The sequence below is a fragment of the Lathamus discolor genome, chromosome 2 (assembly GCF_037157495.1).
Source record: "Lathamus discolor isolate bLatDis1 chromosome 2, bLatDis1.hap1, whole genome shotgun sequence".
Classification (NCBI taxonomy): domain Eukaryota; kingdom Metazoa; phylum Chordata; class Aves; order Psittaciformes; family Psittacidae; genus Lathamus; species Lathamus discolor.
The window spans coordinates 42720773-42736228 of NC_088885.1; the positions used below are offsets into that span (position 1 = coordinate 42720773).

Genomic DNA, 15456 nt, shown 5'->3' on the forward strand with positions numbered 1-15456 from the left:
ACAGAGTTTGTGGGGAGGGAAAATATCTTCTTGAAGGAAAAAAAATGCCTTCTGGATTGCTCATATTAATGCCAACCTGACCCTTTGCAAATCTTCATTTATATAAGTGGGCAATTTGTTTAGTAAGGAGCATCACATTATCCTGTTAGCCCAGTGAAAATATACAAGTCTTTATATTCACTTTGACAGCCTTCCTAAAAGCACTCTCACAGATGGAAGAAGAAATCACCTTCCCACTGGGTGGATTCTTCTTACAAATGTGCTAGTTTGAATTTTTTCCTTTTCGTAACTTGAAAGAGTTAAAGATTTAAGCACTTCCCTCCAGACTGTGTCTGTGATGCTGGTGAAGGGGGTGTTTGGCTGCTTTTTTTCTAGTGGCTGTTCTGAGCTGTTCCATTGCTGATTTGCTGGAATTTTACATGTAGTAAAATCTGTGATACATGAAAAATAAGAGAGAGGTCTCTCTTTATGGCCGTGCTTACTGGACATAGCATTGACTTTTCCCTCTCAGTTTCTTTCTGCATGGATTAGGAGAAGTCTGTTGATAGCCATGAAACGGGGATTTAAGCTGGGGAGTGTTTTTGGTTTGTTGTTTGTTTGCTTTGATGGTTTTGGCTACTAAGGAAAAGGATGGAATCAGAAAGGAGTTGTTTTCTGTAGCAAAAATAATAAGCAGGATCATCAGCTCTAGACTGAAAAGGAAGCTCACTTGGGGAATCAAGAATATTCACATCTCGTTCTCGGGGACAAAGCTAAGGAGAGACTTACTGGTTTTGAGAACATCAGTTACAACCAGGCAAGTGTGTCATTAGAAGCAGTTCAGTTCCTGTTAATGGCAGGAAAAAAAACAGTGACTTGTTTCTGTGCACAAATAAGATAGAAGTATTAACTGGAAAGATGTCAAACAAGCTCAGGTGGCATCTTAGAACTCTACAGTGTCATGCCTTAGAGCTGGAAGAGCAGAGTATTCCTGGAACAATGTCTAAACAAGGTAATAGTCTAAAAACACTGGTGTAGTTACTGCATTAGATACCTTTTGCATCTCCAAAGCATTACTGCATTTAAATCAAAAGCCCTTTAAATAAGCGAAAATGGTTTCTTTATGGACAGAACAGACTATTTAAGATGTTGGAGCCATCCCAGTCTCCAGTTATTTTCTACAAGAGTTCTGTGTGGGGGAATGTTAACCAAAGTTGCAGTCAAAGTAATACATTGCAAAAGGAAATGGTGGCAGATGGCCCAAAGGATCACTGAAGCCCTAGTTACTGAAAGGCATTTTTCAGAGAAACATGAGAGGTGACTTTGGTTCAAGAATTCAGAAATAAAGCTGAAGTGGAATTTCTATTAGTCTCAGGCAGGCTGGAGATGGCAAAATAAGCTGAGCAGGTTCATTCTGTCTTCCTTTTATCCTGCTGTAATACGAATTCCTAACCCTCGTAAAGCTGTTTATATTTTACATAGCATACTTGCAGAAGAGGGATTAAATCATGCTTGTTTTGAGATAAGTGTGAAGTTGCACTAGAGATTCTTGGTTTCTTTATTAGGAGAAAGCATGCGGCCTCTCATGTAAGGCAAGGCTGTGTATGGTAGGTCTGCCTTAAGGACTGAAGAGCTTACTGCAGCTCTGGCTCAACATGTGAGCTTCTGCTTTAACTAGTTTATAGTTTGGTGTGCGTACAGGGCTCCAGCAGAAAAACCTACCAGGGTGTGGAACTGGTGTCTAGGACAATAAGACCTCTGACCCCCACCAGCCAAACTGACCCCCCCAGCCCAGCTAGGAATGCAGACTACAGTATAGTTCAATGACATATGTAGGGTGATAGTATCAGTAGCATCAAGTATGGTCAGCCAGTAGATTTCCTTATTTATTATTTAAAATACAGTAACTCCTTTGGGGGTGTTTCTTCGTAATATTTGCTATGAAAAAGATCAGCATAAATATATCACAGATACTGAGGCAGATAATCTTCATCTCTGTAGAAGTACAATTCTTCATAATCACGTACTTGGGTTAACATGTTAAAATATTAATTCTTTGCAAAAAGGTCAAATACATGAAAAAGCAGGCTCAGGACAAGATAGTTGTCTGCTCTTTGTGGAGGCTTCTGCTGGGTAAATATCGTCCTCTCCCAAGTAGGCCTTCATAACCCCCTTTGCAAGAGTAGTTACCAGAAAGGATTTGAAGAGCCTGCAGGAAAAGTGAGCACTGTGCCCTGCAGCAGTGAAGGGTGAGCGCATACTGGGCTGCATTGCTACCGACATAGCCAGCACATCAGGTGAAGTGACTGCCTCTGTTCGGCTCACGAGACCTCAAGGTTGGGCTCCCTCATACAAGACATTCAGCTCGTGGAGTCAGTTTTCTGAAGGGCCATCATGATGGCTGGGGGCTGGAGCAAATGGTTTTGTCAAGAGCTGGTTTTAGTCTGAAGTAGAGAAGGCTGAGGGGAGTCCCCTTGCTGTTTCCAGCTGTGTAACAGGAGGCTGTAGAGAGGATGGGGATATGCACCGTGAAAGGACAAGTTGCACCATGATAAAATTCAGTTCAATTAGCTGTTAGGAAACATTTCTCCATGAAGTTGGTCAAAGCTCTAAAACAGGTTGTGCAGACAGGGTGTGGGATCTTCATCCTTGGAGATGCTCAGAACTCAGCTGGGCACAGCCCCGAGCAACCTGATCTAAATGTGAAGTAAGCAAAGCTTACTTCACAGTGAGTTGTGAAGTGAGCTTCAGAGTTCCCTTCCAACCTTAACTGTTCTGTGATTCTGCTGGGAAGGGGAACAGTCCTCCTGTCTGGAAGAACAGTGGTGGATGAGCCATGAAGGAGAAGGCAGGATCCTGATTGCTTCAGGAGATGGGCATGGAGGAGAGAGGCTGGAAAATGTGAAGATTTTGTAGCCTTTTCCTTTCCATGGTGTCCACAAATCTAAAGAGTGTGAAAGCAAACATCTCCAGTACTGTTTATACAATCATATCCCCTCCCTGCTCAGCAGCAGGTTTTCCTCTCTGAGCTACAGGGCACTGGTATAGATGTGCAAGTGCCTTAAATTCCAGCTGCCATAGCCTCACATCATAACTTTACAGAGCAGGGTGTAGCTACCCAGAGCTGATGACAGAATGTTTTATGGATGTGAAATTCAGTAAAGAGGCCAGATTGGTTTATAGTCTCTCATGGAACATAAAATAATAGAAACATTTTTTTTTTCTGTTTTAAAAAGTGTGTTTGAAATAATGCCAGGCAGATTGACTTGCTGTCTTGCTGAAGTCAAAGAACCTCTCTGAAGAACTTGTTCTGCTTGGTATTAGGAAGGGTTTTTCAGCATGATTTAGTGGAGGACAAGCCTGAATTCTTATAAGATTAAATCTGTAATCAACCAGTCATATCATGGGAGCTATAGGATGTTTTCAGAGGGTGAGCTTTATTGTTTAAACATATGTCATTAGATTGTTATCCTGATGCATGCTACTATCCCAATATGGCTTCAGTTAAACTTCTTCAGTGTCAGTCTGACTGGGCCAAGGCTTCCTGCCTGCATCCTAGTGAGCGTCCGGATGGGGGCAATAATCCACAAGACCTATTTAAGAAATGGGCTCCTGAAGGAGCTCCCTGGTAGATAAGACCCAGTCATGTTGCAGGTTTATGATGTGGTCATGGTCATTGCTCACTTGGGGTATGACAGGCACATCAGTGTCCTCTTTTTGTCTTCAGAAATGTCTGTAACCTCAGTAGGAACTATGCAGGTTCTCTCTTGCAGAGGTGCAAGAATTCATTTTGCAGTGATGAATTCTGTAACTCACACTTCTGTTGCTTCACTTGTATATATGCAATTCCTTATGTAGGTAATGTCTGCATCCCCAGAAAACTGTGTACCTACAGGAATAGCTCTGCTTTTCAGATGAAATGAGGAAGCTCTTTTCTTCACATGGCACTTCCTATCTACCAACTTGTGCCTGGTCTAACCCTTTGCTATCAGCCAGGATTTTGTCATTGTTCTACTGAATTCTGTATTCTAGTTCTTTACATGAAATGTGGTGGTAGGTAAAGATTTCACTGAACAGGGTAGATGGAGTCCCCCTACCTTGCTGGTACTTACTAATCTGTATTACAGAAGCAACCAGAAGTTTGGTAGGCATGGTACAGCAGTAGATGTTAGCTCTTTGGGGCAAATACTGCTATGTAAGAGGCAAGCATCAAAAGGAATATAAAAAGGGCAAAATGTTCTAGTTTGATAGTCCCTAGCAACATCTGTTCAAATATCTCATATTTACAGTTCACTCTGCTTTAGTAGCCGTCAGGATTTTGCGTGATTAGACATCAGTAACATTTATTTCCTGCTGTACTGTCCTCCTCTTTTAAATAAAATTGGGAAATGTGAGATGCTGTTAATGCCTCAGGCCTCCAGATTCCCCTGGGTTTTAACTATTATCCATGGATGCATATTATTACTGGGAATTGTTCTGATGCTGAATTACAAAATGCACTGATGCATGAAATAGTCCCTAATCTTGTGAGAGTTGCATCACATTTATTACGATATAATGTTCTTATTTCCATCTTTATGTTCATCTTCAAAGCTACTGCTGGACTCTCTTTTACTATGGGGTTGTTTGTGTTTTTTACTGATCCTACCTTACGTAGTCTTAAAGAGGAATTTTTATATACACACGCATATTTTAATGTTGTGTGGCTTTCCTAGCATGTATTTTAGTCTTACATTAAGTAGAATGTATCTTCACTCCTTCCGTTAGTCACAGCAGTTTTGGAATGTCTGCATTAAACCAGAATGGATTTTTGCCCCCTGTTCATAATGGCTTTACTGAAGGCTGAAATAAATCTGAGTATTTAAATATAACCAACCTCATTTTGCAAAGTGTATAATCAATACATAAATGCAGAAGCATAAGTGCCCTTACTTTGAGGCAAGATATTAATTCTCAAATCTTAGTTTGTGTCTTATATTTTAGCTTAGTGGGGTTTATGCAGCAAAACTTCTGTCTCTCAAGCACTTGATTATCTGTACTCCATTACAGTGTTTTGTTTATCTCAGTGGTACTTCTGCCTAGCTTGGTGTCCTTTCTTCAGTCACTGTCTTGTCTTTGCCACTAGCTGTCCCTTGATACCTTTGTCTGCAAGCTGATCAGCTCATCTTCCTGAGCAATTCAGTTATCATTAATATCACCCTTAAAATTGATCTTATCACAACTGTCCCTCCTGTACTGGGTGCAGCACAGCCAGTTTCGTGGATCTTTATGAGGCATGTGATGTCCACTTATCTGTTGTCTGACCTCCAATTATCCCCTGGCTGAGTTATACATGTAATATATTTAATTCCCCTGCCACTGGACTGTGTATGAGTACTAGCCTGCATGTGCAGTGCATCCACATTTCTTCTCTTTTCATCCTCGCATTACAATTCCTAAGTCTGATAAATATTTAATAAAGCTAATCTCTTTCCAGAAGAATGTATTTTTAATACTGCACTGCTGTTCAGCCTTGTTTTCTAATAACCTTGGCTATTTGTGTGTATCCATGAGCAGAGATAAGCAGGAATGTGCTACTGAGTCAGCTTTATTTCCCTTTCCCATATCCCTGCTGTCTGTGCTTGCTATGCCACTTCTGTGGTGAGAGACTTAAAAGTGGATACTAACTAAAGCTTTCTATTTACTCAGGGTTTTCTTTTTCTTTTCAGGTTTCAATTCTAGGCTGCCCTGATCCCAAAGTTCATGAGATTGCATACCAGTATGGAAAAAATGTTGGCATAGCTTTTCAGGTAGTGCCTGTGTTGAACTAAAAGGAATCTAAAATCTAAACTTTCTAAACTGCCTTAGAAACCAAAAGTGGGCCCTCTTACCCATTTCTATACATCTTCTGTATTTAGCTCTCATTTGCAATTTGTAAATAATCTGTACATTTATCTGTTTCCAGCTAATAGATGATGTGCTGGATTTTACATCATGTGCCGACCATCTGGGGAAGCCAGCAGCAGCAGATCTCAAGCTTGGATTAGCCACAGGCCCTGTCCTGTTTGCTTGTCGACAGGTAAGTCAACAGGAGACTCTGTTCCCGAAACAGAAAGTGTACACTGCTCTTCATGGCACACACAGAGGTCCAGCTTGAACACGTCAAGTCTACAGTGTAAGTGATGAGCATGTCCTGGGTGGTCAGGATCAGCTGGATTCAGTGTGCACATGCACGTGCTTTCAGAATGAGAAACACCTTCCTATACACGTGCTCTCACCATGAAGCCCTTGTATGTATATGTATGTATATGCTGCCGCAGTTCAAGTGCTTAACCTTTGCAGAGGGCCAGGGATTCAGAGAGCTTTTGCAGGTTTTCTTCAGGTTATTCCTAGGTAGCTTCTTCCTTATCATCATCCCTGAGGCATCTTGTTCTCCCCAGACTTGACTATATGTTCAGGCTTTTTGCCAAATTACGGGCTTTGTATTCATCCTGGGGCCAAGAACTTAAATCTCTGCCTAGCTTTTAGGTGGGCACCTCTATTTATTAGATTTGAACTCTTCATTTCTTTGTCCTCTAGTCCTGTGCAGTTACAAATGTAGGGAGCTTTCCCTTCTGAAGTTGTAATGCTAGTTTGGATGAGAGAAAAAAAGGAGTATCATAAACAGAATAAGCTTAAAATCGGTCAAGATTTTTAGTGGCTTAAAAATGACTTGGCAGAGTAGAAGGAAAACAGAAGTGCCAGCAGCACCCAAAGAAACATTAAAATTGGTGCTAATCCATAAAAGGGGAAGAAACTGATTTAATGCACCTTGTTAAAGCTTCTTGATTCACCTGAGGGAAGACGGTTTGGGACTTAAACCAATGTTTCCTATCCAGCTTCACAGCATGGTACAAAAACTAGCACACATAGCTCCAGCAGAGCTCTCTAGTCTGTGATCTTGCATTGGAATTGCTCAGAGCTTGACATGGGAAAAGTTTTAAATGATTAAACAAAAAAACAACAACTTCATAACTTCTCCTCTTAAAGAGCCTGGTGTAGGAGGCCATGGAGCGTGTGCACGTGTCTGCTTCCTCAGCCTTTGGGCATTTACAAGGATAGGTAGCTTGGAGAAAGAGAGGAAAGCAGACAAATGCATGCTGAGCCCAATCTCCTCCATGTTCTCAGTTCCCCGCAACAGACTCCCCCGGGGATCTACAGACCTGTTCTTGAGTCATTATTTCAGAATTTGTTGGTAAGCAGCAGGATCTTGTTATTCATCAGCAACTGGGGAGTTCTCTAAAGAACAGCGAGAGACTCGGGTACAGAAAGAGAATGCAATTGTGACATGGTTTGCGTGTTAAAGCTGCTTGTAGAGAGAAACAAGGACATTTGCACGTACTCTTGATTTTGGCAGAGCGTGGGCAACACTGATTGTCTTCTGGGTATTGAATACTACTTTTTTTAATTAAAATTATTCTTTTATTCATTTGTTTGGGTTGGCTGTCTCCAACTTTCAGCTCCATCTATCTTCTAATTAGCTTTATGAGAGAAATGAATTCAGAATATGGAAATACAAGAAAATAAAACCTGTCACTTCTATTGCAGATTCTTACTTGTTCTTTGTAGGTCAGTTGTAAATGCTTTTCCTCATGTGTATCTTTGCTAGATGCAAAGTGTCCATTTTTGCATTGAAAGGTAACATGACCATCTTGCGAAGTTTTTTGTATTAACCAGAAGGTTGCTTTGCTGACAACTTCCTGCTGTTTTCAAGCAAGTGGAAGAACAGCACTACAGGCTCAAGTAATACATAAACCAAGTATAAGTGCTAAAAAAACTAAGATGCTTCGTCTCTTTGTAGCTGAGAATAAAACCTCCTGAGCCTTGAAGATAGTCCAGATTGTAATTGGTAAAGACAGGCTGTCTTTTCTCTTGAAATTAATATTACTGCTATCCTGCATACCCTGAATATATCTGGTAATCTTCACATCATCTTGACAAACATACTTTAGTTCTTAATGTGCTCTGGATCTCCTGTGACAGCCGCCTTACCTTCTTGTCCTCTGTCTGAAACACATCTTTGTGTATTAGAATATTAAGGAGGGGGCTTTATGTAAAAAATGTTTATCTATCTATCCTGATGTGAGACCTGTTTATTCAGTATTTTAAGTTAGTTCACTCAGTAAAAAAATCCAAAACACCTAAACATTTATTTTTTCAAGGAAATACACTGGTATATGCTTAGTCTAAAGCCACTCTTAAGCTAGTACAACTGAAGAATGAGGGGTTATTTTTGTTAAGCATTCTTGTCAAATCTGCAGAACTGCTAAGAACAGCTTTATGTTACAAGTTTGAGGATTTTTATATCATTTAGTGTTTAAATATAAAAAGTGAATGTATATGCATCCTATATGATTGTAAATATGAATAATATGGAAACAGATTATACGAATATTGCAATTAAATTGTCATTACATGGGAGGAAAGCTAGGATCTAGAGAAAGCCAATTATGAGTCACCAACAGACTTCTAAATGCATCTCCCAAAAAGCCTACCTGTGAATAACAGGGGAATGTCACAACAGGGATGCTACATCTTTGGTTCCTAACAAACACGGTTGTAGATCTACAGTTTCAGGCCCAAAGGTGTGCAAGGAAAGCAGATGATTGTTTACAAGTGTATGGCAACAAAATAACCTTTGACTATAATAACTCTTTCAGACAGGATCAACAGACACCTTTCTTTTAAAGTCTTCTGCAGTGTAGCTGTCTCGAGTTGTGGCCTTAGTTTGTTAAGCACCAGGTTTTGCTATTTCTGGACTGCCTGAAGAAGGTGTCTGCATGTTTAGGAAAGACATGCAGTGACTTTCTTAGACAACTGATTTTAGTTATCTACTTGATTTGTAGGGAACTGAGTGTGCAATACGAAATGCAAATTCAATGTGATTGAAAGTAACATACATTATAGTTGTCATTCTTCTCTTTTAAAAATCTTTCCTGAGCTTTTCCTGTGTCTGAAAAATACCAGACAAATGGAAAGCATAAGTGGAAGTAGCAGTCAAAGGTATCATGAAGGGTTTTACAGGTTGAACTGCACAATCCAGCTATAACAAACCTCCTGGGTTTGCTGTGGTACATGTCAGGGAAGAGGTGCTTCTCCAATGTGTCATATTAATCATCATTTGTAAGATAAGAATACCTGAACAGATTACACACCTAGGAGTACCACTGGATTATCTGCTCAACATGATGAAAGGGCAGGTTTTAACATTCCCTACCAGCTGGCTGCAGCCAGAGCCAGACAGTTGAAGTTTTCAATGCTTGGGCTTTACTGCACTACAGTCCCGTGTAGATCACAGGTATCTACCTATAGCTGTATCTGTAGCAACACCAGTGGCAGAGGAGGAGGTCCCTACTTTGGTTACTTTTTGACCTTGGCATAGCAGGGAGCAATAAATTCACAAGCACTACAAAACCTCCTTCCTTTGTGCTTAGTTTCCAGAAATGAATGCTATGATAATGAGAAGATTCAGCAAGCCAGGAGATGTTGAACGTGCTCGGAAGTACGTGTTGCAGGTAGGACTGATAACCAGGTATTTCATTCCTGAAGTGCTGTCCCTGCTGAAGTCAGTCTGAAATTCATTGCATCTGAAGTAAAACAGGGCTGCATTTTCAAATCCATGTTAAGTAGCATGCCGTGTACAATACCACATTAGTACTCTTCAACTGCCTTACTGGTGACGGATGCTTTAGCAGAAATGCTAGGTACTGAAGAGCTTTTTTTTCTTTTCTTTTCTTCCCTCCAATAGCATGAAATCCACACAGTAACAGTTAAAAGCTCATGCATGAACTCAGTTCCTTCAGCTGAAGAGTAGCTGTATCCAACAACTGGTGTAAGCGGCATGTAATACCAGTCTTGGAACTGCAGTACACACTCCATATCAGTTTACATTTACTCTGGTCTGCAAAGACTGAATAATTGTGCAAAATAAATACATTTTCAGGAAAGCAGGGTTTTTTTTGTTTTTTACATCTCTATTTAGGGCAGGGGGGAGAGGTTAAACTATTAGTTCCTAATCCTACTGAACAGGATGTTATTAATACCAGTGTTGTTTTGTAAGTATACTGAGGTTTAGCATGGGTAAGTTTTAGTATTTTGAGACTTTGGAGAACAGATGAAGGATTCAATGAAGACAGAATCCTCTTCCTTTACTCTTCAGAATATAACTTAAGTGTTCAGGGTACATAGTGACTGTAAAACTTCCCCGTAACTGGAGGAGGCAGGAGGGAGGATAATCAGTTACCCATTACCTTTACCTGTCTTCCCACATAAGAGTGATGGTGTGCAGCAAACAACCTACCTCGCCCAGCGCTACTGCCATGAAGCTACACGAGAGATCAGTAAGCTACGACCATCCCCTGAAAGAGAAGCCCTCATCCAACTGACAGAAATGGTGCTCACGAGAGACAAGTGAGAGAACTCCTTCCACTCGTTCTGGCAGCTATTTACCAGACTGTGCCTAAACTGACTTCTGAAGTTATTTGCTTCCGACACATGCTACCAAAAATTATTTTTTTAAAAACTTTTTTTTTGAAGTTCTGTTTCTTTTTTTTTAAGAAAAAAAAAAAAGTTTAAAGTGTTTTATTGTGGGAAGCCACAGTTCAGAGCAAATCAGACTGTGCTGTACAATTGTTTTAGTGGGGGCTATTCACTGGGGGGAGCGGGGAAGATGTTTACATGTTGATGCACAAAGGCCACAATAAGAATAAATATGTATCAGTGTATGAGAACTGAAGTTGTTCCAGATTTCACTTGTTAGCACTAATAAATAGAGAATGTATGGCACTATCTAGGAAAGTCCTAGGAAGGGAAATGGTTTGAGTGCTTTCCTGGTTGTTAAACTGGGAATACCTGGAATTGTATCTTAAGAAATCAGTTTATTGTAACAGACTGTATGTGGACTTCAATGAGAAGTTTTCCAGTTCATAATGAAATACAGGTATGCTGTTGGTTGCGACTTGGTAGCAGTTAAGATGTAGAATTTAAGAGTGCTACAGTTAAGAACTCACACTAAAATTCAGCAGCCAGTGAAAGCTTCAGCTCCATCCCCCATTTACAGAATACATTCGGTACTCTCCTAGAAGCCTGCTTTTAAGTCCCAGATAGATACACTGTTACAGTAGTTATCCAGTACCACCGCATTCCTTCTCAGGTTATTTAAGCCACAGAATTTGTGGAGCAGGGAAGTGCATCGTCTCTATCCATGATCCCTTAAGGCAGTGGCTAAGTTCCTGCTGAGTTTGTTACCCCTTAGTCACATCTTGCAGGCAGCCTGCCGCCTCTTCTCACTGGGCACATCACCAAGCCAGGCAGAGTTTCCTCTGGGAAACATCAGTTACAGATGTCCAACTTCCTGCATCCAGACAACTAGATGCAGTCAAGAATCCTTGCTAAAGTTAATTTGGGAAGACAAGAACTTTTAAGAGTATGTATAAATGTGTAATTGAGGTTTCATATCTAATTTATTCGCCCTCTGTCAGTGATAAAGTCACATTACAAACATTGCTTTTTAGTACATTGCCTGGGATAACACAGCTGTGATTTTGCTACGTTAGCATTCCAAACTTCTTTGCCAAGCCAACCAACAAAGTACTGGACAAGACCTTTGGTTCACTTATATATTTATGAATGGAAAAAGTCATAATGTAAATTTACTCATTAAAAAAACTTGGGTACAAATTACACATACATAAGACCACCCATTTTTTGATTCACATGGACACCTTAGACCCAAACAACTCATTGAAATAGACTTTAGTGAAATACTCCAGGTAAAGATTACAACAATTGGAAGCATCTTGGATTTTTAAAAAAGTATATTTCAATACATAAGTTTGTATGCATGCTTTAAACAAATATAGTTCAAGAATGAGCAAAGAGTCTAAACAAAAAGTAATATGACCAGCACTAACATTAAACTTCTCATCCAGATTTTAATATGTTAGTCTAACGTAGTGTTAGTTACCATGCTGTACTGAAAAATGTAATGGCACAATCTGATCATGGTTCATTAAATATTATACCCTACTTCCCCAGAATATTTAGGCTGGTCATAAAATTAACAATGCATAAGTAAATAAGTATAACCAGTTATAGACAGTTGCTTGTTTTACAAATTGCCATCAGGTAAGACATACTGTCTCCAGAGACTCAGAGATGGACATTCAATCATACCATTAAAACAAACAGTACGGCCTGAAGAAATGGGCACATTTTTATTTGAAAGTATATTAAGACAATTCTGTTAGCTTTAGTTACCCTTGTAAATAATCATGGTATGACTGAATACAAGACCCAACTTGGAAAAGCAAAGGATTTTAATCGGCATAGTGCATGATTGATTCAACGTAATTCCCAGGAAACAAGCCAGTTACTCGATTGCAAACTCCTTCATACCAGCCGTCATCATTCTTCTTTATCACATAAATGATTGCACCCTCCATAAATGACAGCTCATCATCTTTGTCCTTTGTATAGTCATATATAGCAACAACTGTGGATTGAACAGGGACACATTTAGCATTTTATTCATAGCACCAGCATTAAAGAATAATTGTACTTCAAAAAAATGTTACAAGACAAGTTTGCTATCCCGGGATCTTCCATAACCAATTCATATGCTTTCCCTGTTGCAGTTTATGTCCAGAAGAGAAAATTTCACTTTTCTCACATTAGCTATCAGTAAGAAGCAGGTAGTCACTACACTTAAAAGCTCAGCTGAACTACTGACAAGAGAGGTACACTTGACTGCAACTCAGTAAAGTGAAGTATATGGACACTTGCAAGCCGAACTATGATATAACTGGCTGCATAAGTGTGGCATCATTTCTGGTCAGATTGCCTCAAAAGCATGTAGATCCCTGGACAGAGAAAACCCCAAACTAAATAAATAATTCTGTAGAAATGGACCAACAGAAAGAAATTCTACACTATGGGCCCTGCAGCTCTATAGCATGTACTTCAGCACATCCTCCTGTGAACAGATGTTGAACACCACTGTATAGAAATGGACGCTCTTTGTGACAGAGCTTCTCTGCGGTAAGAGGTTTTGGTGTTACTTTTCAAATAGCTGTAATGAGTTGCAAGTATTAAAGTTACTGCAGGAAAAAGAAGTGAATTTACAGCAGCAACTATTTTTCAGTACCCACTTGATGAATGTACGACTCTTCCCAACCTCCAACTCGCTGTGTGCAATTAACAAAGATCTCCCTAAATCACCACCAGTAAGACTGTAATTAAAAACTACCCCCATGACTACACAAACTTTGGACATCACAGTCTTATGCTTCCAAACAGTTAACATGGCTTTATGCAATTGATCCGTTTCATGAATTTCAAGAGCCTACTACTTTACATACATACACATATGCTTAGAAACCTGATGTGTTAATGCCTAGCAAATAATGATGTATCAGTTACTGTCATCCCATGGGTACCCTGTTGCATGCAGTCCAGCTAGGAGCACAGATGGAACATGGCGGTTTTGCTGGGACAGGACAGGGTGTCAGGCACCCTGCCCCATCTCACAGGCAATACTGTACCAGCCAGATGATGAGAAAGCTGGCAACCTTGTTGACAGAATGGTTGTTGTCAGAACACAGACAGCTCTACAGGCAGGAAATTGGCATCTCAATTATTCATGGGAAGAGACATTTACTATATGAGTTCATACCTAAGCAGAGCTTATAGTCCGCTGATCCAGAGTCACTAGGAAGTCTCCAAGGAAGCCTCACTGCATCTTACAGTTCAAAAGTCTAATGATCTACTCCAGCTACCTAGTTTGATGGGGTAAACAGCTCAAGACTTCCTGGCCTTTCTGCAATGCTATTTCTAGACGACTACCATTAATCCTGAGACAGCTACAGACACAGTCCAGCAGCTCAGCAAAGATGAAAGCTATCCCATTTGCATTTGCTCCTCATCATGACAGATTTCTTTTTTAATCCATTCTAGAATGCTTGAAGGTATTTTATAATCCTTCCAGAGAAGGATTATATTTTATCACATTAGGTGTAGCCACAGACAAGCAAAAGAATGATCTGAGTTCTAACTTAGCAGGGATAATGATTGTTTTCAGACCCAAGCAAAGCCCTCTGTTCCCTTCAGGTATCATTATCTCCTTATACTGCAGTAACAGAGCTGCAACACTTCTCTTACCTTTCTCTATATAGTTTTTAGGTGCCCAGGCAGGATCTCCATCTGCATAGGGATCGCTGTACTGCACAACAGCGGCCTCCTCATCCTCATAATCCACTGGAGGTGGGGGTGGAGGAGGAGGAGAGTCATCAAACATCGGCATCTCATCGGGAGGCGGTGGGGGGGGAGGAGTCGGGCTATCAGCAACTAGAAACATTTGGAGATTAGTTTTTTCCTTCAAACCAGAACAGTGTGGAACTGCAAACAAACCTGAGGCTGTACACTGCAAATAAACAGGGTGGGGGGGCAACACACAGCATGCACTACAACACCATGCACTGATTAGAAACAGAGGCTTTGTATTAACAGCTATGACACACAACTACATTATTGTTAGTGGTCAAATCTACGTATAAATGCTACTAGAGTCAAAGCACATGCTGCAGGGCATAAGCTGAACACCAGCAGAGAGGAAAGCTTCCTGCCCCGACGCCCATGCGCTATGGGGCTAGCTGCAGCAGTTAGCTATGGGAGGACTCCGAGTGGCACCCTCTGAGCCAGGCAGCAACAGGCCTCTGGGCTGGACCAGCAGCTTGATTATTTTTTACCAAATCCTTCATCTACAACAGTCAATTCAATTCATTTCTGAACACTGTTTCCTTGGATTCCTTCTCTCTCAAAGTAGCATTAAGCTGACAAAAAGATCCGGTGTGGATCATAAAAGAAGGGAAGAGAGACTAGTGTTTTAAGATTTAACCAGGTAAGAGAAAGCCAAGTAATCCTTCTGCAGAAGAAAAGCTTTGTACATATCCTTATCTTGCAGCCTAGCTTGTGTCCATAATGTGCACATATGTGCACATATCCAGGATTCAATTAATAAATGGAAAACCTACAACAGGCAGCTGCTGCTCTTGGGGGGAAAAACTGCTGAAGGAATTAAGTGTATAATCCAAAATGTCAAATCCCTGCCCTGAGATTCTCCAATCAGCACAATCACAGGTTGCTTCAGGAAAAGGAAAAAGAGAAAGGCATTATGGTACAAAACACTCTTAAAATCAGTTCATGAAATTAGGTTTTGGTCACATTCACAGCAGCTGGCAGCAAAAGAGATGAAAGACATCAAGTCACCTGTCCTATTCCTTGGGAATTGTGGTCCTCTAAACATGGACCTAGGTGTAGGTACTATGGAGCCAGAAGTTACTGAAAGGAAGCTATTGTCGCTATACTCTATTAGCAATACAGATTTAATTATAAGAGATTTGGGAGTCTGCATGTTGAGAACAGGCTAAAAACCACTGCTCTGGACATGGTTTGACTCGAAGG

The 15456-nt window shown here is 40.5% G+C and overlaps 2 protein-coding genes across 16 annotated transcripts in view; one reads left to right on the top strand and one right to left on the bottom strand.

Annotated features, from left to right (window-relative positions):
- The window catches only part of PDSS1 (decaprenyl diphosphate synthase subunit 1), a 27350-nt gene extending 15671 nt beyond the window's left edge, over positions 1-11679 (top strand). For 3 of the 4 annotated variants that reach the window (XM_065666623.1, XM_065666625.1, XM_065666626.1), the window contains 4 exons: positions 5688-5768; positions 5924-6037; positions 9432-9512; positions 10271-11679. In XM_065666623.1, coding sequence (XP_065522695.1) covers positions 5688-5768; positions 5924-6037; positions 9432-9512; positions 10271-10411 — 417 coding nt within the window. In that variant the 3' untranslated portion in view covers positions 10412-11679. Of the gene's footprint in view, positions 1-5687; positions 5769-5923; positions 6038-9431; positions 9513-9745 lie in introns of all 4 variants that reach the window. The other variant, XM_065666624.1, reaches the window with a different exon arrangement.
- ABI1 (abl interactor 1) overlaps positions 11602-15456 on the bottom strand; it is an 80772-nt gene continuing 76917 nt past the window's right edge. For all 12 annotated transcript variants that reach the window (XM_065666614.1, XM_065666610.1, XM_065666618.1 and 9 more), the window contains 2 exons: positions 14155-14340; positions 11602-12490 (listed from right to left, as the gene is read on the bottom strand). In XM_065666614.1, the coding sequence (XP_065522686.1) occupies positions 12315-12490; positions 14155-14340 (362 nt within the window). In that variant the 3' untranslated portion in view covers positions 11602-12314. The remainder of the gene's footprint in view (positions 12491-14154; positions 14341-15456) is intronic.